Here is a 25,185-nt window from a genome sequence, read left to right on the forward strand (position 1 = left end):
CCCCCCCCGCCTCCCCTCTATATGACTGCATAACAGAGTATATAGACTTTATATAGCATAAAAAGTTGAAAGAAAAGGTGGATGATTTTTTCCTAATTTCCTACTTTAATTAAACAAGGCTAACTTTCATATATTCTATATTAATTATGTAGGAAGTGAACTATTGAGAAAGTGTTTGTTTGATTATTTTTTTTGGTTAAACTGATTATTCTTAATTATGGCTTTTAGCCCATGAAAATTAGAAATGCCAGCTCAATGAAAGAAGGATTTACGATACTGAAATTTCTAAATTTCTCTTTCTCTAGACTTCAGGACCTTGATTTCCAAAAAAAATGCAACATTTACTGTAATCGATCCAGTTTTTCCTTCTTTAGCCGCATACATTTTACAGTGGATGTCCCCTCACTGTTTGGCAACTTGACTGTTGATCGTGAAACACCTTTGCACATAAGTAAAATGTCTTCTTTTTACTTGAAGTTATTAAAATCGAAAGTGCTCTTTGCAGAACTAAAAAATCTTCGCCGGCTGTTTCACCTTTTTTCAAGAGTATATGCTAACATAAGCTAACTAAACTAGTCTGCTTTCTGTAGACTGATATGAACCTCTTCCTCCCTAGAGCCCTTGTATGGGTCCATGTCATGTCTTGTGACACTTCCAAGGCAGCAGAGAATGCTACATTCACTGAAGAAATTCTTAATCCCACCAAATTTGATGAAAACCATACAAGGTTATTGTAAGAGAAACCAAAGTAAGGCTTACATGACTGAGAATTTAGTTTAAGGAAGCCCAGGAAAAACTGCAGAACAAACTGCTGCCTTTCAAAAATGGTCTTCCTCTCAGTCTCATCTGAACACAGCATCCCGATGTCCCCACGTTCCCACAGATGGTGGCTCATGAACAGCTTCTCTATTTGCTCCACAGTCATCAATGCCTGCGGGCACACAGACACAGACAGCAACACGCACATTTGAATGGGTTACAGGAAGACAGCAACCTCATCACCTGATCTTGACACCTTTTGGAGATGTGACACCCGAGAGATTTCTTTACAGGCTCTGACTTAACATGTCATTGGATCAAGTTCTGACACAAAGCTCCACTGTGGACTTCTGGACACTCAGCGAATGTGTTGCACTTTGAAAAAAGTAATAATAATATGGGGAACTATTCAGGCTCTGGGTTCAGATATTAAGTATTAAATACTGAAAGAAGTGCAGCAATAAACTTACCAGGGAAATCTGCTGCAGTTTGTCTTGAGGCAGGAAGAAGAGAAAGCGGTCCACCTGACTGAGTGTTGTCTGGTCCCAGTTCTCCACTGGGCTATGAGGGGGAGACAAGATCATGCTATCATTGTTCCTTTTATCTCAGGTTGTATGAAAAGCCTCTATCAGTGGAAAGTTTAGAAAATAAATTTCATATAACTTCATTTTCATTTTAAAACCTATAAAAACTGTAAAAGAAACATCCTTACAAGGCCAACTTCTAAAAACTGCTGCGTTGGACTTTGTTGATTAATTCATGCCTCTGTGAACTAAATATTCTATTCACATTCTTGAAATTCTCACCCATTTAGTATATATGTGATGCAGTTGACGTGGAAAAACATAATAAATACAGTGCAAGAAAAAGTAAGTGAACTACAGTTTTTTAAAATTCATTCCTAAAATGGTCACATCTTACTTACACTTATGAACAAATAGTCTAGTTCAATGATTAACACAGACCTCATTGCATTCTTCCTTTTCACAATGAATATATAATTTCTACTGTAACAATGTAGCTTGGAAAAATGATGTGAACTCTAAACTTATGATCACAACAAAGGTTGACATGCCAAAAAAAACACCCAGACCAACTGTGGAGTGATGAAACTACAGTTAGATTGTTTGGGAATATTAATATTATATTAGTTATACAATTTAATACAACGTTAATAATACAAATCTATATAAAAAGAGCAGTGCATATCAACATATGTGAAGGGAATCGGCTCATCATCACTGAGCTATAAATAAATGATCAAATTTACCAGTGCTTTAACATCATGGGGGCTTTCAGCTGAAGCTTAGCGTAGGCTGGGTAAGTGACTTTACAGGGAATGCAAAGATATTTAGTCATCTTAATCCTACACCTCAACTGCTATAGATGCTGTAGAAATGCCAGAAATTAATTAATTATATACCTTAATGTCAGTTTTCAGCAGTTGAGCTCAGTCGCCACACAAAATATTATAATTATTTTTGTGATTAATTCAATTTAATTTATTCTTATTTATATAACACCAAATGAAAACAGTCAATTCAAGGTGTTTTGTATTGTAAGATCAATTATAAGGAAAATAACACAGAGAAAACTCTGACAATCAGAGGACTCCTTAAGAAGTGAGGTGACAGTGGGAAGGAAAAACTCCCTTTTAACAGGAAGAAACTTCCAGCAGAACCAGGCTCAGGAAAGGGGAAGCCATCTGCTGCGGCTGGTTGGGACTGATAGGAAACAAGCGGGCCAAAAGACAAAATGTGGATTAGCATATATGTGTTTCTAAACTTGTGACCTAAAGAAGAGCTGCCCACAGAAAGGGTTCTTAAATACTGTTTCTTGTCATTATTTCTCATTTAACCTAAGGACCAATTTAACCTTTCTATGTAACATGTTATCATTTCAACTCTTTATGTTAATTTTATTTATTTATTTATTTTACAGCTCACACAGCTGCTCAGTCTTGCTGTTTTCCTGAGAATCACTTGTTGAATAAATGTTGAATAACACTGTATCTCCTTTCAGCAGATAGTTCGGTTTGTGGTAATGTTACCCAAAGGCAGCAGGCTCTTGGAGAATACGAGCCACGATTTCCATCTTGGTGCTGCTGTAGCAGAGCCCATGGAGGAAATCCAGATTTTGAATGAAGAACCTGCGGTCCACCTGAATAAAAACCTCATCTACCACAAATGGTGCCATGATGTCAAGCAAACGGAACTCCTCCTCCGTGAACACGCCTGTATACATGTCCTGGAAATAAAGCACAAAAAATATATATAAATAAAAAATAGGATATTTCAAGAGACATGGGAAACAAGAAAAGCGTACTAGCTAAAAGCTGGCAGAGAAAAACTATTTATTAACTCTTTGGAAAATCCTGATTATCTCAATTCTAACATTTCATCTATGCTCATGGTAAAAAGAAAGTACACACTCTGCAAGTCTGCAAAATGCAATTCTAAGGTTTTACTTATTAAGACATGGTAAAAAGTTAACTAGCTTTTAACCATGTCTTACAACCTGAGATTACACAACACATGACATATTACACCATGTCATTATTTATTTAACAAAAATTCAGAAGCAGTGTATACTCTTTAATAAAAACCTTTTTGCTTGCATACATTCAAAATTCAACATGCTAGTGGATTTAATAACTGCTGGCACCTTTTATGGCAGAAGTAACGTTAAACAAACTGATACCTGCAGATCAGACTTTAAAAAGTGTCATACACTCTTGAGATCCTTCAACAGTATCTGTATGGGGGTGAGGTGTGGACTCCAAACTAATCTGATCTACTGAACTTGATCTCACAGACGTCCACACTGAAATGAACCTATAAGAAACACTGATGAGCCTTTTTTTGATGTGTGTTATCTTAGCAAGGCGCTCATTTCAGTGATGAGTACCGAGTGCTGTGCAGTTCTTATGTTCCTAACTGATGATGGATGAATATTTAAACTTCCACCTTACTTTTCCGCTGTTTGTAAATGTTTGACAGTTGCTAATTTTAACGGTGTTTTTGGTCTTAGCTAAAACTTGGAAGAAGCTCAGATTATATTTTAAGACAAACACAAGAATAAATCCAGATAACTGTTATCATTTTTGTCTTCTTTTGGTAGCTTCTTTTCCATTGAACCTCAGAAAAGGGCCACTGGGAAATCAGGCTCTACTTACCAACCTCTGCGCCATTTTATCAACCAGCAGCAGCTGCTTTGTTCGGGACAGCAGGAGAAAGTGATGCGGTCCTGCTATAATCATCCTCCTGAGACTGTTCATCATATCTGTGGAAAACCTTTTTATGGCACTCACCCTGCAAGACACAAACACACAAGACCAAAACAATCCAGAGTTTTGTTTCAGGGCAAAGAGTACACAAGGGTCTCCTGCATTTCACACATACTCATTTTTCACTAAAGGCATGCAAATCTTATGGATATTAAAGTTTTTCTGCAGTAACTATAATGCTAGCTTTGGACTTACGGCATTGAAAGTGCAATTTCAACTCCAAGATCTTCAAGCAGTTCAAAGAAGAACTCAAACTGATAGAGCACCTCGATTATACAGTTTTTCTGTCCAGAACAACAGACACATAATAGAAGTCACACATTAATGATCATTGAATTAACGTAAATATCTTAAATGTCAGGAATTAATTGATGTGTAATTACCAGTGAGGTGTGAAGAAGACCAGGCTGCTGCCTGAGCAAGGCCAGGATGCTTCTCGCTGAAGAAGGTGACCGATTTGCCTGAAAACGATCTCTTAAGACAGCACAGCTCACACCCTGCCCCAGCGTTCCCAGACTCCTAGAGTCAATAGATGCACAATAGTTAATTTATAAATCTGCAAAATTGCTGGAAAATAAGAGCATCAACCATCAAAGGGGTTCATATATTTTGAAAACAGACAAGAAAATAATTGCTATGATTGCATGTTCATCTGTCTGTCAGATTAAGTGTACTTACAAGAAATGTTGTTTGATCAGATTTGGATTAGTATCAAGAACCTCTCTGAAAATTCCTCTAGCCTGGGGAAGAAAGTGGAAAAGTGTTGGCGTTGTAGTGGTAGCGTGCAGGTTTGCATGATCGGTTGCATTCAGAGGCTGATCCATTCACAGTGTCGCTGATGATGCCATTCTTCACTTAATAATTTAGCAGCTAATCGAGATAGCGTCATGCACACCTTCTCACAACAGAGAGGAAGCATATCCAATAAGAGGAAGCATGAAGAGATCAAAACACAACAGAGAACTCCCTGCTTCACTGTGAGAAGCTTTTACGTATTCATATACCGGAAGTGTTGGTACAGCGCATAAAGATGTAAACTTCCTACCCTTTTCTTCCTTTTCCTTTCCCCATTTTGAATTCCTAATAATGTTTCACTCATAAACTTTCTTTTATATTTATTCAAGCCGAGCTGTTTACCACTCTGCGGTAATGCAAAGCAGGCGCTAATGTCACAGATGTGCGCTGTTGTGATACCTGCTGCGTGTTCCAGGGTTTTGTAGATGTATTGGAGAGGCTGTTCACAAGTAGACGTTTCCTTGGAAGAACACTGATTAGTGGTGTGCAGCCGAGCAAAGGAGCTACATCGTTCAACCAGGTGACCACCTCTGGGAAGCCCTAAACACAGTAAAGATAACACAAAGCGTTGCAGCAGGTGCTCGACACAGATGCATTCTTCTTCTTTCAGCTGCTCTCTTTAGGAGGTGCCACTGCCTCCATCTCTCCCCATCCCTAGCATTCTCCTCTGTCACACCAGCGTTCTCCACGTCTTCCTCCACTACCATGAATCTTCTCTGTGTTCTTCCCTTTTCCCTCCTGCCTGACATCTTTTGGCCAGTATATCCACTTTCCCTCCTCTGCACGTGTCCAAACCATCTCAGCCTTGCCTCTCTAACTTTTTGTCCAACATGCTTAACCTGAGCTGTCCCTCATATGTACTTATTTCTAATCTTGTCCATTCTGGTCACTACCAATGAAGATCTAAGCATCTTCAACTCTGCCATCTTTAGCTCAGCCTCCTGTGTTTTTATTTATTAGTACAGCTATAGACAAACCGTACATCAGCAGTTCTCACTGCCATCTTGTAAACCTTCCCTTTCACGCTTGCTGCTTCCTTCTGTCACAAATAACCCCTCAATAATTATCTCCACCAGCTCCACCCTGGCTGCACTCACCTCGCTCGTGCACTGTCCAGGTATTTAAACTCATCTACCTTCACCTTCACGCAGCTTTGCTTTTACACATGTATTCTGTCTTGCTTCTACTAACTTTCGTTCCTCTTTTCTCCAGTGGATACCTCTCCAGACTCTCTTCCTCCTGCTCCCTACTCTCACGATAGATCACAATGTAATCTGCAAACATCACAGTTTCCAGACCTCATCTGTCAAGCTGTCCATCACCCTCATGTAAACCCACATTTTGAACCCCTTGATTTGAGCCCAAAGATCCCTGTTTGAACTAAAGGAGGAGACAGAAAAGAGTTAATTACATGGCTATAACAAAAACAAATACAATGCATTTCTTCAAATTAAACCGTGGCATTTAGTGTGTGTGTGTGTGTGTGTGTGTGTGTGTGTGTGTGTGTGTGTGTGTGTGTGTGTGTGTGTGTGTGTGTGTGTGTTTTACCCATAGTTTGGTGGCTATAGCATTGGCTTGTGGAGGGAGGAGGAGGCCTTTTCTGTCAAGCAGACAGAGACCTTGTGTGTGTTGCGATATAGCAACAAGGGTTGAGAGCAGTTTATCGGATGTAAGCATCAGCAAGGTCTCTGTCTTCACTCCTACAATGAGAGAGCCGAGCTCCCCCAGCCGGTCTGGGATAAACTGGGCAGCAGGGAGAGAGATGATGATGATGTAAGTGTAAGGCCCAAAAATACAGAGACAATAACTGAACTCACTTCACTGTGATGAGTTTCCAAAACTTACTCCATTGACTGAAGACAGCTTGTCTACTATTACAGCTGCCTGAAACATTGAAAACAAAACAAGTAATCATTCAAACACCTCGTCAACATGTTGGTTAAATTCACCGTTTCCTAAAATATGAAAGTCTTGTGGGATTTAGTAACACTTGTTCACACAACCGTTTCGGTCGAAATGGCACAAACTATGTGTAGCTTTGAAGATGTTACTTCTCTGCAAGACTCCTTAAAGACATAAGAAACCAACAGCTGTGAGGCTGAGGAAAACGCAAAAGGCCTCAGTTCAGATGAGAGCAGAGGATGAAGTAAAGCTTAGGTCTGTTCTTCATGAGGCCTGTCACCAGTGCTGGAGACAGGCTGCCAGGCTGTCAGCTGTTCCTAAGATATAAAACTCCCGCCAGCTGCTACGCAATCCAACCATCTACTGCCAACACATGAAACTCACTGCCAACTCACTGAAACCGGGCCTTGGAAAGAAAAGAGTCAATTTGCTAGTAAGAAAGGAAATTACACCAATTACAGATGATGACTGTGGTTACCAGCTTCTGGTATAGATTTCAGGTTTAATTCACTCCTCTACCTGTGCAGGACTGAATGGAATAGAGTTCAGGGTGGGGAGGACAGAAAGCAGCTGAGACGTGGAGAGACCCTGCAGGAAAGTCACGCCCAGCGAGGGCAGGAGGAGCGCGATCTCTGCCAGGCGCTCAGCAGGGACTGCAGACGGGACCTGCAGCTCGGTGGTGTTCAGTAAAATATTGAAAACCTGCCAACAAAGTTAAGACAAACAAAAAGAGCAATTATTACATGAAAGCATACATTTAAAAAAACAGTGAAGGAACTGCACATGAGTTCTGTTCCTACCAGGTCACTTGGCAAACGGAGTCCTTTACGTGTGCAGCTCATAATACTCTCCCGGATCACACTGAAAGCCTCGGTGCCTTTATAAACATAGAGATCATCTGGGTCTGCCAGGCATGCGATACTACCCAGCCTGAAATCACAAAGCAATGTTTCAACAACACACTCACAGGAAACACCTGCCAAAATATTACATGTGTTTAATTTTAAGAAAGAAAGAAAGATCTTAGTTTTTTAATTGGTTTGATTGATTATTTTTAAAGGTTTTTGTGTCATTTTTAAAGGTTTCTATAACCTAAAGAAATCAAGGCATTTCTAACTAATCAGTACAAATGCTGTCAAATAATTAAAAAAAAACTTTACAACAAACCTTGAAATTTTAATATTGTGTGTAGGTGATACTTTTTTTAAATAAAGCAAATTTAGTTATGAGGATTGGAAGTCAAGCAAGTAGATTGTATATATGACAAACTATTAAGTTATATTAATAAAATAAAAGGTTCAAATGCACCTAAAAAAGACCATCCAGCAACATTACATCAAAACTAATTACTGTTGTCCCAGAACTTCTTCAGCGATTTCACTTGGATGAGATAAAGAAATGTTTCCCTTGCTGAAAATGCTGCATACAGCTGAAACTTTTGGGGGATTTATTTCTATTCCTGGATTATTAAGCATGCATCAACACATTGTGTTCTGTCAGGTTTTATCTATGATTACAAAAAGAAAACATGGATGGAAAATGTTGGAAATGCCTTCCTATAGTCATTCCAAACCTGGAAAAGTCCTGAGCTGTTAGGTTCCTGTAGGTGCTGATGAGGTTGCGTGCTACAAATTCCTGCTTTAGTGGAGTGAGGGTGTTTCTCTGCAACACATCCAGCCCATCAAGCAGCTGCGGATGAAAGCATTACAAAAGTGACATATCACAATTAAGTATTAAAAATGGGCCAATACATTTTGCAATATAGTGACAAGGAAAGAAAAAAACAGTACAGTGTAAAATTTGAGGATAAAAAGACTGCATGCTGTGCACTTTAAACAAGGATTAGCTGAAAGACAAACATGTATGTTTCCCCTTTGCCCATGCTTTTTTAATTCAGACTAAATGGAAGGTAATATTTGTTTATATGTTGTATTTATTAGCAGTGCAAACCATCCAAGGTAAATTATAGTAAAACCTTTGGAAAGGTATGTTTCTTTACTTCCTTGCCTCTATAGCATAACACATTTGTGCACATCTAATGCTAAAAAGTTAACAAACTCAAAGCTTTTAAGAAAGTCACACAAAACATAAAGTGTAAAAATGTCAATTTGTGGGGGGGTTTCTCATTTTGTTTTGCAAAGTTTGAAACAATTCCTTTTATTTATTCTTACTTTAGTATTGAAATATCAGTAGCCATGCTCATTCCTAATTCATGTTTTCCCAATATTACTTATTGAACACTGGCCCCTAGAATAAAACCCACAGTAGTGACAGAGACAGATGAGTCTGTGCTTTCTTTTGACCAGCGTGTGACAAGTGGCTGTGTTCTGCCCTGGGGCCGATCCAACTAGCTGCTTGCTTCTCAAGTTTCCCTGCCAGGTGTCAGAGCTCAGAGGGCCGTTACCTGAGCAGCTGAGAGGTGTTGGAAGTTCTGGAAGGGCAGGTAGGCGATCAGGTTTCCTGTGTCCTTGATGAGCGACTGTTGACCTCTGGTGATGCTGGAAGGGGACAATGCTTTGCTGTACCACAATCCAAAGGCCTGCTGCTGGTCCGGGGTCATGCTCTTTAAGATTTCATTAATTTTGTCCCGACTGGAGCAAAAACATTAAAATAATAAGGTTTGTTTGAACTTTCTGCTGAAAAGTTAAAAAATAATAATAATAAACTTATTTATATGTGACCTTCTTTGAATTACTGCATATAGTATAGTACTGGCAGGCATCATTAAATTTAGCTTGACTTAGAATAAATATTAAAATTCTTACAAAGGTACAAAAAGGCCTGAACAAGCCTAAAGCTTATTAACAGTCTATCAGAGACTTCAAATCTCTTAAGTTTAAGTCATATAAAAATCAAAGTATAATAGCAGCCTAATGATTAAATTCATTCTAAAACCATTTCCCCTTTTTTTCCAGTCTCATTATTATATATTAGGTTAAATATCCATGGCCAACAGGTACATATTTAAGATGCAGATTTCTTACAGCAAGAAAATGATTTTCCAAAGTGAGAAACTGGAAAACAACTGCAACAAAGAAAACAAGCGTTATCTGGATTAAGATAACTCTGAGAACCAGCTTGCATTACATTATTTACAATGTATAATGGATGCTCTGGACTCTGCATGGCAACGCATCATTTCACTTCTGACTTCATTCAGATCCCAGAGGCATTTTCTCAGGGAAGAAAAATATATTGAAATGAATCTCAGTGAATGTTCAGCAATGAGCAAAGTAAAATGATACAAAGCATGACCCATTTTCCATCTCTTTGAGTAAAAGCACCTCATCCTAACCTGAAAATGAGAATGGATGCTTTTAAATTTCACACCTATTATGCTATCTTTCTTTTTTTATTATTGACTCAGGAGCCACTTTAATAGCCTCACATGTTCAGCTGCTTCTTCATGTAAATGGACATCTCAGCACATTTAGGCATGTAAGCCTGGTCAGAATGACCAGCTGAAGTTCAAAGCCAGCATTAGAAGGAGGGAAAAAGACGATTTATGTGACTCTAAATGAAACATAGCAGCAAAGGAGTCCCTCTAATGTCGCCTACAAACGGGAAACTGAGGCAGCAATTTACATGGGCTCTCCAAAATTAGACAATAGAAGATAGGCCTGATAAGTCTTAAGTTCTGCTGAGATGGTAAGGTCACCGTGGTGGTGGTGTAATGGTGCGAGGAACATTTTGTCAGCACACTTTGGCCGCAATCCAGTAAAACGCCTTTCAGATGTGGTAAAACAGGAGAGTCACATCATGGATGTGCAGCCAAACATAATCTGCAGCCAATGTAATCTGCAGGAACTATGTGACATTATCATATTAATAAGGACTAAAATCTCTGCGGGAGGTTTCCAGCACATTGTTGAATCTATGGCGTCGTTCTAAAGGAGGTCCAATCAAGACCTGCAAATTTGTACCTGATAAAATGGTCGTCTGTGGACATACTATTGTAAGGGTTCAACATAGCCACAGTTAAAGTCAAAACTCATAGTTTTGGTTTAAAATTATGTGCAGCAAAATATGTCCTACTTCCAAGATAATCGCAAGAACAAAATGAAAAATATTAGCCTTTCAGGAACCAGAGACACCGTTTTAATCCCTCACACGGGACATGTGGTAAGTTCCGAGAATAATAATGCTTAGATGCATGAGTAGTGGGCTCATTAGTAAAGAAACTCCATCACTTACACATTGATGTTGTTCTGCCAGGGAGGCAAAGCTTGGATGTCAGCTGGGCTGGCTTTAGTCAGCATTGGAGCGAGCTCAGGGAAAAGAGTAACATCTTTTACCAGGTGAGTCTGCAGTATCTCTGACACCATGGTGGACAGGTACTCATTGGGCAACTAGCAAACGGAAGAAAACAATGTCAGCGAGAAAACTGTGCCTCAAAGAGATACAACAGATGAACTGACAACTAAGACTTCTGGGAAGGGAAATTAAAAGGCGGATGTGGTGGTGGTGGTCTTATTCACCTGCAGTGTGTCTTTGACACTGGCGTAGTACTGAAGGATGAGTCTGATGGTATGATTGTGAGCTTCTTTGAGCACTGGCCTCAGGCTGCTCGGCGATAAATTGAAGTACGCCTGCACATGTGGAAAGAATGCGAGCAATAAACACATACTGGATATTGGGGCAATTCGCATTAGTATTATTATACAACATATCTTACCTTAATGAGAAGCATTTCGTCAGTGTTCTGCAGGTTTCTTCCCGTCTGCAGCAGTCTGCTTAGCACCGTCTACAGAAGGGAAATATGCAGTTATAATAGCACCTTATAGAAGGAGCATCAGACACATATAATACAATTGTCCCCTTTGACACATTATTGTAAGTGTCAAATCAGTTGTGAGCCAGGAGAGATTAACACCCAGAGGAAGAGACTCATCATCTGGATATCAGTGACAGAAGTGTAACTGGACACCAGCTGTAGGCCGGCTGTACACTGAAGGTCAAATGACGCTAATGGTAAGTGATATGATGAATAATTAGATGAATGATAAAGCCAATGAACGGAACTACACAGAAACAGATTGAGTCTTTCTGAATAAAAGATGAGGTGAATCTCTACTCACACTACGCTCTGATTAACCTGCAGAGTAAATTTCCGAGAAAGGTGCTAAAATATACTCGATCAGCTCTCATTGACTAACAGACTCTCGCTGAGCCTCAAAGCAAAACAGAGCACAGCAAATTATCTCAAACCACCAAAAACTCTACATAGATAACAGATCAATGTAATAATGACAATTCAATAATATGACAATAAAAATAGTTGCAGAAATCAACATAGTACAGGATTAGCACTGGGCAATACTTTGCCACACCTCATTTTTTATGAGGTTTTTTTTATAGGGATTTTTTTCTATCAAAGTATGTTTTTATGTGTTTGGGATCATTGTTACTGTTAGATAACAGTAGATACTAAATATTACATGTTATTGTGCAGTACACAAGATCGACAGCGCACAATGTGCTTTGAGGTATCAGCCAAGAAAGGTGTAGTTTGTGTCTGTGAACACCCGTGTGTACACCTGTGTGGATCAGCATGCTTGTATTCCAAAGGTTTCTCCATGTGACGATCTGCTAGGGAGTGTGGGGAGCCATAGCCCCGTCCCCCAGGGCATGAAGCAGGTATGGAGGAGATCCAGGCCCCAGACATCCAGAGGCCCCAGAGTACGAGGACCCAAGGAGGACCACCAAAGGGGCAACCGTGCCACCCTCCTGGGAAGAGCTGAGTAGAGCCCCAAACGAGAGGTCACCCAGCAGCCACAGAGCAGAGGCCAGAGGGGGTTGCAGTGACGTGCCCGCGGCCAGCTGTGCCAGAGAGGACCAAGCCTCAGGCCCAGAGGCCTGAGGGCACCCCACCCCCGGGGAGGGGCCCAGCTGGGCCACAGGCGCCAGGCCCCGCCAATCAGCCACCAGGAGTGAGTTGGTACATACATGAGCACCCAGCCCCAGACACCAAGAACCACCAACACACCAACGTTTTAAGTATATTTTTAAAGGTGACCTTATTTGACCTCAAAGAAGACGTCAAAGGTCCAAAGGCCCACATGTTGTCAGTACAACATTTGTGGAGGTAATACACAGTAGTTAGTTGTTCTTGTGGAGCTGCTTTTACCAGCTTCACAAAAAACAGAAAAATCGTATATATCACCAACTGTAATACATTAACATGAGCAAAATGCAAAGAAGCTTTTTTGAGCATTTCTAAACCTTTGGTCTGTCTACTTGTTCCACTTCTGACTATCTACTACACTACTGATAATCCACACGAGTGCATGAAAGAACCACTTACCCCAAAACACTGTAGCAAGACTCTCTTGTTGTCAGAGTTGCCCTCCAACTTGAAATAGTTGATCACAGATTTTAGCACACTTGGTCGTATTGTCTCAGTGACATGCCACTGGGTGATCTGAACCTCCTCCAGGGATAACAGGACAACCACAGTGGTGCTGACTGCTTGCTCCAATGCTCTAGCCACAGGTGGAGTCAGCAGATCCACCATCTTGGACCGCACACTGTCCACCCAACAGCGCACTACTGTCTGCAGGACCATATTCTGAGTGGCACACGGCTGACAGGCTGAAGCGAAGATGGTAGGGCAGCTCCAGTTGAACTCCTTCACCAGATTTCTTGCTAGGCAAAAATTAGGGTCCGTAGTGGTGCTAGTGTTGTTGTTGCTATTGTTGTTGGTGGTGGTGGCATTGGTATAGGTGGTGTAGGTGGTACACATCCTGTTCACCCACTGGCTCCACGGCTCACGGGACAGAAACAGGAGAAGACCGTCATTAGGGCAAATGGATAAGAAAAAATTGGTCTGATCATTCTCCCAGCATAGAGCCAGGAGTGCAGCATCTGGTGGAGATGTGATCCAGCTGGAGTATTGACACTGTTTAGTTACGCCTTCCACACTTTTATTAGAAGATGTCCCTGGGTCTTTTGAGTAGTTGGCACAGTGCTGTATTAGCCAGGTGTTGTCCTGATTGGCCAACAGGTTTTGTAGGACTGTATTATTGGCACAGACTCTGGAGGTAAAGTTAAGTTGGTCCATCTCAGCACAGAGAGCCACCTCAGTCATGTCCACAATGATGGGACGCGTCCAGTCAGAGTACTTGCACACCTACAGGACCATTTATGGTGAACACAACACGAGAATAAAAAGTCAACAGTTAGAAAATGGCTTTACTGTTGTATATGCAATTAATGCTGTTATCTTTAGTTTATTTTTTTCTGTAAAGATACAAAATGCACTAGTGGATAAGAATATATAGGTTCAGATTTCAGAACAGAAATGTTCAGACTCTGGGATATAATGGGATGATTTTGTTTATAAGAGACTCATGCAGGCTTATTTTACTACATAAGGCTTAAAATAACAGTTCTTTCTTTTTTGTGCTTGTTAATTAGATTTTATATGTTCATTCTTGCCAGGTAAAACACCCACCTGAGGTGGTACGGTTATTTCCTCCATGTCTGTGCAGACTGATATAAGCCATTTGTTCAGAGGATTTTGCAGCAGCTTTTCCAACACAGACTGCTTGCAGCAGACACTCTTCTGAAAAGCACTCTGATCATTCTGCCAACAAAGTCCGATCACAGAATCGTCCACCTGTCGTTCTCCCCACGTATTGTAGTCACACCACATTCCAATGTTGAAGGCCTCTGTAGGCTCGGGGTGTGGAAAGCTAAGAGAGGTGCGGCAGTGTTCCTCAAGCCAGGTATTTTGTGCGCTAAGAAGAAGGTTATCCAAAAATGTTGCATTAGAGCAAACCTTTTTAGTGAAACCGCTCTGGTCGAAAAGGATGCACATTGTCAAAAGCTCATTGGTAATTTCCACCTCATGCCATTCAGAGTAGTGACAAAAATCTAACTGCGTATCCAAGCCAGGGATTGGCAGTGGAGGAGGTACGTTTGTGCAGTTAGGCATGAACTGAAAATGTTCAGGGTTAGACATTACAAACATAAAGAAGCCAGTGTTCTCACAGATGAGGTTGGTCAGTCTGACACTGTCGAGGCTCATGCAGAACGCCAGCAGGGAGGTATCCACCATGTTTGTGAACTTGTCAAGCCACTGGTCATACTGGCAGAACTCACTGACCATGTAGTCTGCAGAGGAGTTAGCGCAGTATCCGTACAACCAGCTGTTCATCTTTTCAGATAGCAGCTTCCGCATCAATACAGCATCGCTACAGACCTGCTTCACAAACTCCACACGTTCATTGTCACTGCACAGTGACACAAGGACAGGGTCCACATTATTTTGCAACCAGTCGTTATAGTTGCACGCAAGTTGTCTGAGGTTGGAGGCTTCCCTGGCAACTCGACGAGGTTTAGTGAGAGGGGTAGTGGCAGGGGCCGGCCTTGCGTTGTCAAAACTGCAGTCAGATGACCTGCTAACAAGTGGAGAAGCCAGTGTTTGAATAACATAACACATGTTGCTCCACACATTCTTCATTTGGTTGGAGCTGAGGGAGCTTAGAGCCTCGCAAAACGTGACCACATGCGTGGAAGACTCTACTCCTGAATTTGAGAGGATCTCAGCACACATTGTGTCGTTGATGGTGGCCAGATTGTAGCTATCACACAGGGTGTCGTAATAATTCATAGTGCTGTTTTCAGCATATGAAATGCTGCGTTGGGAGGGAGCACTGGGAGGAGTCTGGCATTCAGGTCCTGGATGCATAAATGCTGACTGATCTTGAGGGAGGAAGATGTCCAGGAGGATATCGATCAGTGATGTACTCAAAGACCAGCTCACATTGTTCTTAATTCCCCTGAACAAAACAGGAAGTTAATTATTATTGTACATTTTATACATCAAATATAATATACAAAATCATTGGTGTTATTCGTTCCACCTGTTAGTGGTCATAATGTTGTGCCTGACTGGTATGGTAAAGTCATGGTAAAAAGATCTAGTGCGGCTTTACTAGTTTAGTGTCTACATCCATCTTGTGGACAATTTTAACTGAGGTATAAAACACTTACATAATGTGTCCAGCCGGCACTTTCAAAGGATTAATATACGACTCACAGCAGTAATTCTTCCTGCTTTATCAGCAACCTTGTTTTGTAAAGCAGGAAAAGCATTGCCCTGTGGTGCTGATGTAGTTAAAAAGCTCCACAGGGCAGCTTAAAGATGAAGTTTATGCAAATTTTACTAATGACTCACCACATAATGAGCTGCTGGAGGTCTCCTAGAGAACACACAGGAAATCTAATTAGCATAAAACTGTAGAAGAATTCATAATAATAATTTCTGGAATACAAAAAAATTACATAATATAACAATAGAAGTATTTTTTTAAATGCTTTACCTTGTTGACAGGTCTCCTTTTCATCTAAAACTGGGACTTTTATTCCAAACTGTAAAGCTATTCTGGTGTAGTCCATTGGTACTTGGATAAATAATGCCGCAAACCTTAAGGCGTATGTTACTGTTGCATCTATGAGTCCACCTAACACATTTATTAAGTTTTTAGAGAGAGAGAGACTCGACAGTATATTTATAAATGTTTCTTGGAAACCACTTAACGCTGCTGAATCCCCCATCCTGAGGTAGGTCCTGAAGAAGCTGCCTGACTCTTCATCAGTGGTCAGTGAAGAGCATGTCTGCGACCTCAGAGTTGTCAAAAAAGTCAGCAGTGGTTTCGCTAACTCCAGAGACACCGTCTTTGTCAGCTCTGCCTCCAGTCCACAGTCCTGTCTCCCGGACAGAATGCAAATTGTTATTTTGGGAAGATCATCTAAGAAGTTTTCTCTCAGCAGTGGCTGAAAAATATTGTACAAGTTCATCAGGGCACCATAATATGTGTTTAAGTCAAAACCGGCTCTGGTGGTAGAGGAGCTGAAGCTGCGTGTATCTCCATTAGATAGAGAGTGGATTTGATCAATAACTTTTTGGATATCTTCTTCTAACTTGGTGCCCTCACCAGGAGTCTGGTTTGTGGTTCTTTGCATTAATTTGGGTTGCAAACTCGTTTGCTCGACATCACATATGATTCCTGTTGATGCTAAACAGAAAGAAAGACAGAAAGAAAGAGGGTCATTGTGTTATTTTTATACTATGTATTCAGCAAGCTCTTACTCTAACTGAAGTCTGAAGCCTCTTTTAGTAAGTAAGTAAAGTTTATTTGTTAAGCGCTTTTCATAGACAGGCAATCACAAAGCGCTGTACACAAAAGGCTAAAAAGAAACAGAACGTTAAGTAACAAAATAGACAATTTAAAACAAAAAACAACAACAACAAAAAAGTTACAACTGTTGTCAAACGTTCACTGGCATGAATGTCATGGTACTTTGGGGGCTTTAAATCGTTTATTTGAACTGTTTTTTCAGGGTGGAATGGCTGTACAGCATACATCTTTAGTGACTTGAAAAAACGAGTTTGGTGCACAAGCTTGAAGTTATCTGGAATTTTCCCAAAGTCACACAGGGTTAAAATTACACAATGCATACATATATAGGCTCAAATGTATACATACAGCCCCACTAATATTTGGTTGAATGTTCTTTAACAAATTTCACCTTGACCAGATGTTTTTGGCAGGCATGAACAAGCTGGTGGCATCATTCTGGCTGTGTATTTGACCACTCTTTTTGGCAGAATTGGAAGAGTCCATTTAAAGTGGTTGGTTTCCTGACACCAACCTGGCTTTAGCATAGTCCACAATTTTTTAACAGGGCTAAGGTCAGAGGTTTGTGTTTGAAAGCCTTACTTTTATTCCTCTCGTCACTGTGGCCAAACAGCTCAGTATTTGTCATGGACATTAGGCCGTTTCCAGTTCGTGGCTGGCTTGAGCTGTGGTGGTTCCTGAACATCCTAACTATTTTTTTCTCATCTGAAGGTGACAGTTCGGGTCTTCTTTCAGATTTTTGCAAAGCGGAGACACACCTTAAGAACTTTTTATGTACAGTTATTTCAACTGATGATCGTGGAATCTGCAGTTGTTTAGAAATGGCTCCTTGGACTTTGGCCACCCCAGTGAGTGCTATCAGACAAATCCTTTTTATGTTGGCAAAGAGAAACTATCACCTCAATTCAATCATGATCAGTGACAAGATCTTAATACACCTTGGTCTTATCAAGTTACAAGACACCATAGAGCCTTCAGCATCACGTATTAAAAGTGAGTGTATGTATTTGAACCTGTATGCAGCCTTCTGACCTTGTGTGGAAAAGAGAAAAACCAAAATGAATCCAAACTTATGCAACCAATACTTGTTTTTTTTGTAAAGATGTATGCTGTACAATTATTCCACCCTGGAAAAAGAACCGCTCAACAAAATCATTAAAAGCCATGACATCCATGCCCATATCATACAAAATGACTGCGTTGCTTAGTAGGAAACAAATATTGATTTTTTTTTATGATTGAGAACCAACAATCAAGTTTACTATTCACAAGATATATGATACTTGCGATGGAAAAGTCAAGACTTTCTATTAGCTAATAATGCTAAATTAACTGATTATTTTTAACTCAATTTGTGTTTTATTTATCATGTAATACTACATTAGAGGAACATTTTACTTTATTTTTTAAAATTAAGACTGGCTAAAAACTGTATTTTGTACTCACCAAATAAGATGCACACAATGCAAATAGCTGGTGCTGACCACATTGTAAATGTTCTGAAATGTAAGCAGGAAACCCCCTCAGAAAAGTTTTTGTTAAATCCTTTTTGTTGATGTAGAGAAAGTTTTTAGCTTTGCTGAGAGAACAGGCCAGAGAACAATCTTCATAACTGTTAACACTATAATGCCTGTCTCTGCTGAAGAAGTATTAAACCTCCTTAGGATTTTATCTTCGATCCTTCTTCGGTGCCGCTGTGCTCAAACAAGCTGCCGACTCTTCACTTCAGTGTCAGCCTGCAACTCTACACCTGGTCTGAAAGCACCGTAATTAAGGACACTGGTAAAGGGGAAAAAGGAGGTGTGAAATGAGGGCTGTGAAACGCAGAAGGGATTTAAGCAATGGGCACAGCCAAAATGTTGCATTATTAATCGAGTGTGTTGATTAAGTCCTCCATTTGAAACTGGACTCCTGTCAGGAAGAGACAGAAGACACCAGACTGACTGCTGGAAGATTTATATGACATCTGCTACCTACAACTCCCATACCCGACCTGATCCATCCTCTAAAAAGAGTAAAATTAGAACATCTTTGAATCTAGGATACCATAAAATGATAACAATTCTTATCAACATACTATTTCCCCAAATATATGCAAGAAAAATGATGCGTATGACTTAGATGAGTATGTCTCACTTGCTAAAATTGATCTTTTGTTCCTTGTTTCACCTCTTGTTTGACTGCAGCTCCATTTGTATGTTGAGGAGAAAGTGCTTACAAAAACACGCATGGTCAAACAGAGAGCAGAGGAGAGAAACCTACATAGATCCTAGGCAAGTGAGAGGTTCTCACACAAAAAAAATGAAATCAAACCAGTGCAAATACAGCAAATAATAGGAATTAAATATTCTCCCAACATCTTTCACTTCTTAGAAATGACTTGTTCATCTTGTTTGTACAGGTGATTATAATAAAAGCAAGTGTTTACCCCCGTCCTAATTTCTTAGCATACTTGTCATACTTCAGTGTTTCAGACCATAAAACAAAGATAATGAACTTTTTAAATAATGATGTAATTTATTAAAGGGAAAAAGTTATCCAAACCTACCTAAAAAGTTGTTGTCCCCCTTTGTTGAATTATGAATCCGCCTGCATTAACCACAGGTTTTCTTGGGGCGGTTTCAATTTTACCAGACCACCTGTTTGATCAGAAACATTTGCTGACTAGAAGATGTCTGTCAAACTGAAAAAGGCTAAATGATCTCAAAAAGGAACGCATCACACCATGATCTAAAGAAGCTGCTGAGAAGACTGACATCCATCAGTCTGGAAAGCCATTTCTAAGGCTTTGGGACTCCAGCAAATACAGTGAGTGCCGTTATCCACAAATAAGGAAAACTTCAACAGCGGTGAACTTTCCCAGGATGGGCCAGGCGACCAAAATTGATCCAAGAGGCTCATCCAGGAGGTCACAAAAGAACCAGAACAACTTCTAAAGAACTGCAGGCCTCACTTGCCTAAGTTAAAATCTAAATTCATAATTCAACAATAAGAAATATGTATAGGAGAATTCCAAGGATAAAACCACTGCTGATCAAAAAGAACGCAAAGGCTCGTCTCACACTTACCAGGAGACGAGATGATTATCCACAAGACTTTAAGGAAGGAGCAAAATATTCTGTTAACTGACAAAAGTTTAACTTTTTTTTGGAAGGTTTGAGTCCTTTTATATCTGGATCAAAACAGCATTTCATAAAAAATATTATACCAACAGTCAGACAGTGGTGGGAGTGTGATGGTCTAGGCTGCTTCAGAAAGGGGACGACTTGATGGAATCAGGAATTCTGTTCTCTACCAGAAAACCTTGAATGAGAGTCAGTTTTTCAGTTCAAGCGTTCTTGGAGTGTGCAGCAAGATAATGATCTGACACATACGACCAGGTCAACCCCAAAATGGCTCTGGAAAAACAAAAAGGTCTTGGATTGGCCTAGTCCAAGTACAGAGTTAAATCTGATTGAGATGCTTTGGCATGACCTTAAACAGGCCGTTCAATTACTTTTTAAAAAACATAGGACTAGGTAGCTTTGGATGGCTTTTTTTCCCTTAAACATTTTATATTAACTCAGGTCATCTTTGTCTAATATAAAAGAACAATTGATGATCTGAAACATGACAAATGTGAAAGTACAGAAGGGAGCAATTAATTTTTCACAGAGCTGTAAATGTTAATGAACTTTAGGTTATAAATACCCTTGTACCATTCAAAAGCAAGTTTTGGTAATTTGAAGATGGATTTAAAAAAAAAAAAAGTGTGATTTTGACTTAAGTGCAGCCTTTGAGCTGTAAGCAAAAATATTGGCTTAACTTTATTAGACGCAACACAAAACACTGAGTGAACATTATGCTGATCAAACTCTGTTGAGATAAATAGTACGAAGCACTAAATCCAACATTTGTAGGCTCTAATACTTTGTGCCATCATTCCCGTGGAATTGACGATATCAGACCTTTGTCCTCCCAGAATTTAAAGAACATCTTTCAGCATCATCTGAACTGTAGAGGAAATAAAACAAAAAAGGGCATTCAAGATGTTTTTAACCGTTTTAAAACTTTGTTTCAGAAATGAACTGTATATACACTTTACAATAGCATACAGCCTGACAGATAACAAAGATCTCCTAAAACATTTTAAATACATCTTCAGCACAAATAGCAATTCTTGCAAGTAAAATGGCTTAATGTATACTGAAAATTAAACCAAAACAATAAGAAAAAAAAGGCATCGACACGACTGATCTTTTTGGCAGAAAAAGTGCCATGATTTAAATTTAATTCAGGACTTTCCCACAAAAGCAAGCTGTACTCTTTACATGCTAAGCTTAACAGTTCAGTGACATAGCGCTAAACTAAACATACAGATATTTGTAAGAAACAAAAAAAAGAAAACACAAAACTCCATCTGATGTAAAGTTAAATCTTCATTAATACATTTAAAAGTAGATATGACATGCCTTTAGAAATCAAAAATACAAAAGCTTTTTTCCTTACTTTAAGGATTTTTTTTTTTTTTTACATGAAGCTGCATGTATTGTACAACACTCAGTGTACAATAAACTGGTAATGCACATAAAAATGAGTTGGATGAAATGTATCCAATGCCTCCTGTTGACCCTTCAGAATAAAAGCCATGACTGACGATTTTACATAATCGCACAGCCCAGTGACGAGATTGAGCGCATCGCACCACACAGAGTGAGGCTTGCATAACAGAAGATGGTCAGGATGGTGAGAGATCATTGGGTGGATGGGGAGTTGGGCTACCACGGTGGGATCTCGAGACCGGTCCCCTATTCCAAGCACATTACTTTTGACTCTGAATGGGGACCGAAAACAGCGTGGAATCATAGAAAGACACTTGAGCCTTCAGCCCACGTACACGTTACATTCATAGTCTGTGTACATGTGTACTCATTACGTTGTGTCTGAGCAAACACCGTTGTGGCTTTTAACAATGTAACTTGAATACAAGCTGATTTTTAAGTTCTGGAGAGCAATTTACTTGTGGCAAGAAAGGCAAAAACAAACAAAAAACAACCGTGAGCAGCAGGGATTGTTTGGGAAGAGTAGGATTCAACCTAGCCAATTTCCACATGGGGGCACGACTCAAATGGCATCACAGTACACGATACTGCACACTATCGGCAAGGAAAAAGAAGAAGAAAATTAATAAATTGTCAAAGGGTGGGTATCTCCATGTTTCAGCAAAGCTTGGAGGTTTGATTGTCTCTTTCCAGTGAAGTATTTTATGGGTTGGAGCATGGGAGAAAAGCCACGAGGAGGAACTTGTATTGTATGGCACTATACAGGCAACACACGCACACACACACGCTCGCTGTAACATAAAAGCACTTAAGATTCCAACAAAATCTAAAGAAAACGTTGCCACACCGTCACAGGTTTGTATTAGCGACGGGCATCCGAGTTTCCGTGACCTCCCAAGTTTAGGCTTGTACGGTGGCCAAAACACGGACAACACTTCACCCTACTGTGCGTCTCATCATCAATAAATTATGCTGGGAAAAAAAAAAAAAACAAATAAAAAACAAACCAAAAACACATTCATTTAGTTACCATTCTTAAACAATCCTTTTAACGGCTAAAAACAAAGAACAAACGCTTAAAAATACTACGAAAAACATGTGAAACAGGCAGAGGGACAGACGGTGAAGCTGACAGTAACAGTATGCTGCTGGTGCCAGGTATAGCTGGTACACGGTCTGGCCATTGACTTCTGCCACAGGTAGACTTTATGACACACTGGCAGAGGTGCGCTACATTAGTCATAATGCTACTGATATAGCCATCAAGTTACACGTGACAATTAAAAGAAACCGATCGAGGTTTTAGCGAGAATACTTGCTCAGGAGCCGGAGACAATACTGATTACACACGAATGACGAACTGCTATTAAAACGAGGAGTTAACGGTGACACATCACTTTGAGAATGAATGCCCTTAAATCATTACAATGTGTCAGATTTACAGGTCAAAAGATCCTTAACATTTAAATCAAAGAGCCATGTTGTGTCCACGTGTGAAGCCAACACATTCATTTAAACCTCAGAATGAGAACAAGCTATAAAGTCCTGGATTCATTCCATTTTATTTGACTATGCAGCGGACTGTCATTTACAGGTTCTCCTATATGGGGAAATGGTTAACAATGAAACTTACATGACCCTTTTAAAATCTCGTATCTTACAAACAGAAATGAAAATTTTCTTTTAAACCCCATCTTTAAAAACAAAAAACAAAACACCAGTTTTACCAGAAAGCAAAAAAACAAAACAAAAAAAAACAAACAAACAAACAAACAACTGCAACCAACAACAGAAAGTTGACGAAGCTACAGAGGAATGCATATGACTTTCAAGGCTACAGTTTTTAGGCTTGCCCATACACCGAATCAGTGAGTGTGTGTGGCTAGGAGTAAACATACACACATGCACAGATTGATTTACAGGCCAGTCACTCCTGTTAAAAATGGTCTGTAGCCACAGAGTGTCGTATCGTCAGTACTGACAGCGTGAGCACCAGGGGGTTGGACTGCGGTCGGGCAAGGTGGAGTTCCTCTTTACCAGGTGGTGTTTTCATATCCACTAAACCAGCACCAAGACTTCAGAATTTAGTGTGGAGCTGATATCTGGCTCCACAGCTGAAGAGTCGCTTAAAAAGTGTCGACGACCTGGGCTTGTCCATAGTGTGTAATTTCATCTATGCGCTTACGATTTTTAGAAAATCTCACCCAGATCTTTTAAAAAGGTTTTCTTTTGAAGTTCTCTTTTTTTTCTTGTTAAAGCAATGGTGAATTTAAAAACAAAACCAAAAAAAAAAAAAAAGGCTAATTTTTTATTTATTTTTTAAAGTAATGGCAATGTTGTAGTTTGTAATCCAAAGAGAGGCTTTTTACACGCACGTGTTGTTCTCAGTCTTTTCATGTTGTCCCCATTTCGAGAGTTTGTGGTTGGCTTCAATCGGGGGGTAAAAGGTCGTGAAGCCGGAACCGTTCCCGAACGTGCGGCCGCACATCCTCATTCTGCAAGTCGAAGGGATGGGGGGTTAGATTAAGTTTACTCACATGGTCAAGTTACTCTTATTGCTGATGTAGTTGATCCTACAAGAGTAAATGAAAGACAGGACAGCTTACCATCTCAACCAACTTCTCAAGGAAGGGCACCAGCTTCAAAAGCTCATTGTCATTCTTGTCCATGAACCAGCTCTCTATGGGAATCCCATTGGACAACTGCAGAGACCAAAGGAAAAAAAAAAATCTATTTAATTAAACTGTGACCAAAGAAGAAAAGATCTGCTGTTCTGCTGTGTTTGAAGTAGCTGAAGATCTTAAGTGGGGTGGGTGGTGCTTTCTCCCTATAACAGATGTGCACCAATCGGAATGACCAGAATAGGCAGGATTAGAAACAAGTAGAGCTCAGGTTGAGCCGTTTGGAGACAAAGAGAGAAGCAAACCTGAGACGGTTTGGATATATGATTAGGGGGAAAGCAGATATACTGGATAAAAGATGTTGAATATGGAGCTGGCACACAGGAGGAAAAGAGGAACCACAGAGAAGATTCATGGATGTAGTGAAGAAGGACATGCACACGGTTGGCGCTGACAAGAAGATGCTAAGGATACCACTAGCTGCAGGATGATCAGCTGTGTTTATCCCAAAACAGAGCAGTCAAAAGTGGTAGCTGTAACAGTTCACTGTCTAATCTAGTGATGTCACTTCACCCTTCTATCCTCTGCTTGGGGAGTTACTATCTATACTATCTATCTATATAGCTTCTGTTCCTGAATTCTGGCATTAAACCTGATCTAAAAAGGGGCGTTGGAGGAACATTATGTGCCCTTTTTGATACAAACTGTCAATTTCACTGTATTAGACACGTTTCAAGTGATGTACCAAAAAAAGACATTGACATTTAGTGTTGAGCCATATTTGAAATTTTGTTCAACTATCACTTGTGTTCAAGTGGATTTTTGTGCTAAATATTCAGGAATAAATCCCAGTAATATCCAATTCATAGTAGAGGGACAAACGAATGAAAACCCAAAACATTTTTTAATTATTCTACTCATTGTCAGAATCTCTGATGCTTGCTGATAACCAGGCAACACCTGCATATCAGGTGTTGGTGTCTCACCTGATATGCAAAGGCTTGTGGTGAATTGTCAATAATGATGGTCTTTGAGAGATCTCTTCCCAAAATGTTGAGATCCTTGATGTAGTTTCCCTGGACACAGACACAATGCTCACGAAACAACCTGTGCCTGCAGTCACAGTGGGCGAAGAA

General features: G+C 40.0%; 2 protein-coding genes across 3 annotated transcripts in view; both read right to left on the minus strand.

The window, feature by feature from the left end:
• strc1 (stereocilin 1) overlaps positions 1-21,004 on the minus strand; it is a 25,397-nt gene extending 4,393 nt beyond the window's left edge. The window contains exons 1-22 of the mRNA XM_014336522.2: positions 18,334-21,004; positions 16,069-16,764; positions 15,924-15,948; positions 14,196-15,525; positions 13,047-13,871; positions 11,418-11,486; positions 11,221-11,331; positions 10,937-11,091; positions 9,147-9,333; positions 8,316-8,431; positions 7,543-7,672; positions 7,262-7,444; positions 6,686-6,724; positions 6,389-6,583; positions 5,240-5,380; positions 4,724-4,785; positions 4,429-4,564; positions 4,241-4,329; positions 3,935-4,070; positions 2,810-3,006; positions 1,230-1,320; positions 760-931 (exon numbers count right to left, since the gene is read on the minus strand). Coding sequence (XP_014192008.2) covers positions 760-931; positions 1,230-1,320; positions 2,810-3,006; positions 3,935-4,070; positions 4,241-4,329; positions 4,429-4,564; positions 4,724-4,785; positions 5,240-5,380; positions 6,389-6,583; positions 6,686-6,724; positions 7,262-7,444; positions 7,543-7,672; positions 8,316-8,431; positions 9,147-9,333; positions 10,937-11,091; positions 11,221-11,331; positions 11,418-11,486; positions 13,047-13,871; positions 14,196-15,525; positions 15,924-15,948; positions 16,069-16,764; positions 18,334-18,376 — 5,128 coding nt within the window. The 5' untranslated portion in view covers positions 18,377-21,004. The remainder of the gene's footprint in view (positions 1-759; positions 932-1,229; positions 1,321-2,809; positions 3,007-3,934; positions 4,071-4,240; positions 4,330-4,428; positions 4,565-4,723; positions 4,786-5,239; positions 5,381-6,388; positions 6,584-6,685; positions 6,725-7,261; positions 7,445-7,542; positions 7,673-8,315; positions 8,432-9,146; positions 9,334-10,936; positions 11,092-11,220; positions 11,332-11,417; positions 11,487-13,046; positions 13,872-14,195; positions 15,526-15,923; positions 15,949-16,068; positions 16,765-18,333) is intronic.
• Positions 21,005-21,122: 118 nt separating this feature from the next.
• The window catches only part of ctdspl2b (CTD (carboxy-terminal domain, RNA polymerase II, polypeptide A) small phosphatase like 2b), a 12,075-nt gene continuing 8,012 nt past the window's right edge, over positions 21,123-25,185 (minus strand). For both annotated transcript variants that reach the window (XM_014336500.2, XM_005931402.3), the window contains exons 11-13: positions 25,036-25,162; positions 24,035-24,130; positions 21,123-23,923 (exon numbers count right to left, since the gene is read on the minus strand). In XM_014336500.2, coding sequence (XP_014191986.1) covers positions 23,858-23,923; positions 24,035-24,130; positions 25,036-25,162 — 289 coding nt within the window. In that variant the 3' untranslated portion in view covers positions 21,123-23,857. The remainder of the gene's footprint in view (positions 23,924-24,034; positions 24,131-25,035; positions 25,163-25,185) is intronic.

The sequence above is a fragment of the Haplochromis burtoni genome, unplaced genomic scaffold (assembly GCF_018398535.1).
Source record: "Haplochromis burtoni strain Fernald_Lab_line unplaced genomic scaffold, NCSU_Asbu1 Contig_59, whole genome shotgun sequence".
Lineage (NCBI taxonomy): Eukaryota > Metazoa > Chordata > Actinopteri > Cichliformes > Cichlidae > Haplochromis > Haplochromis burtoni.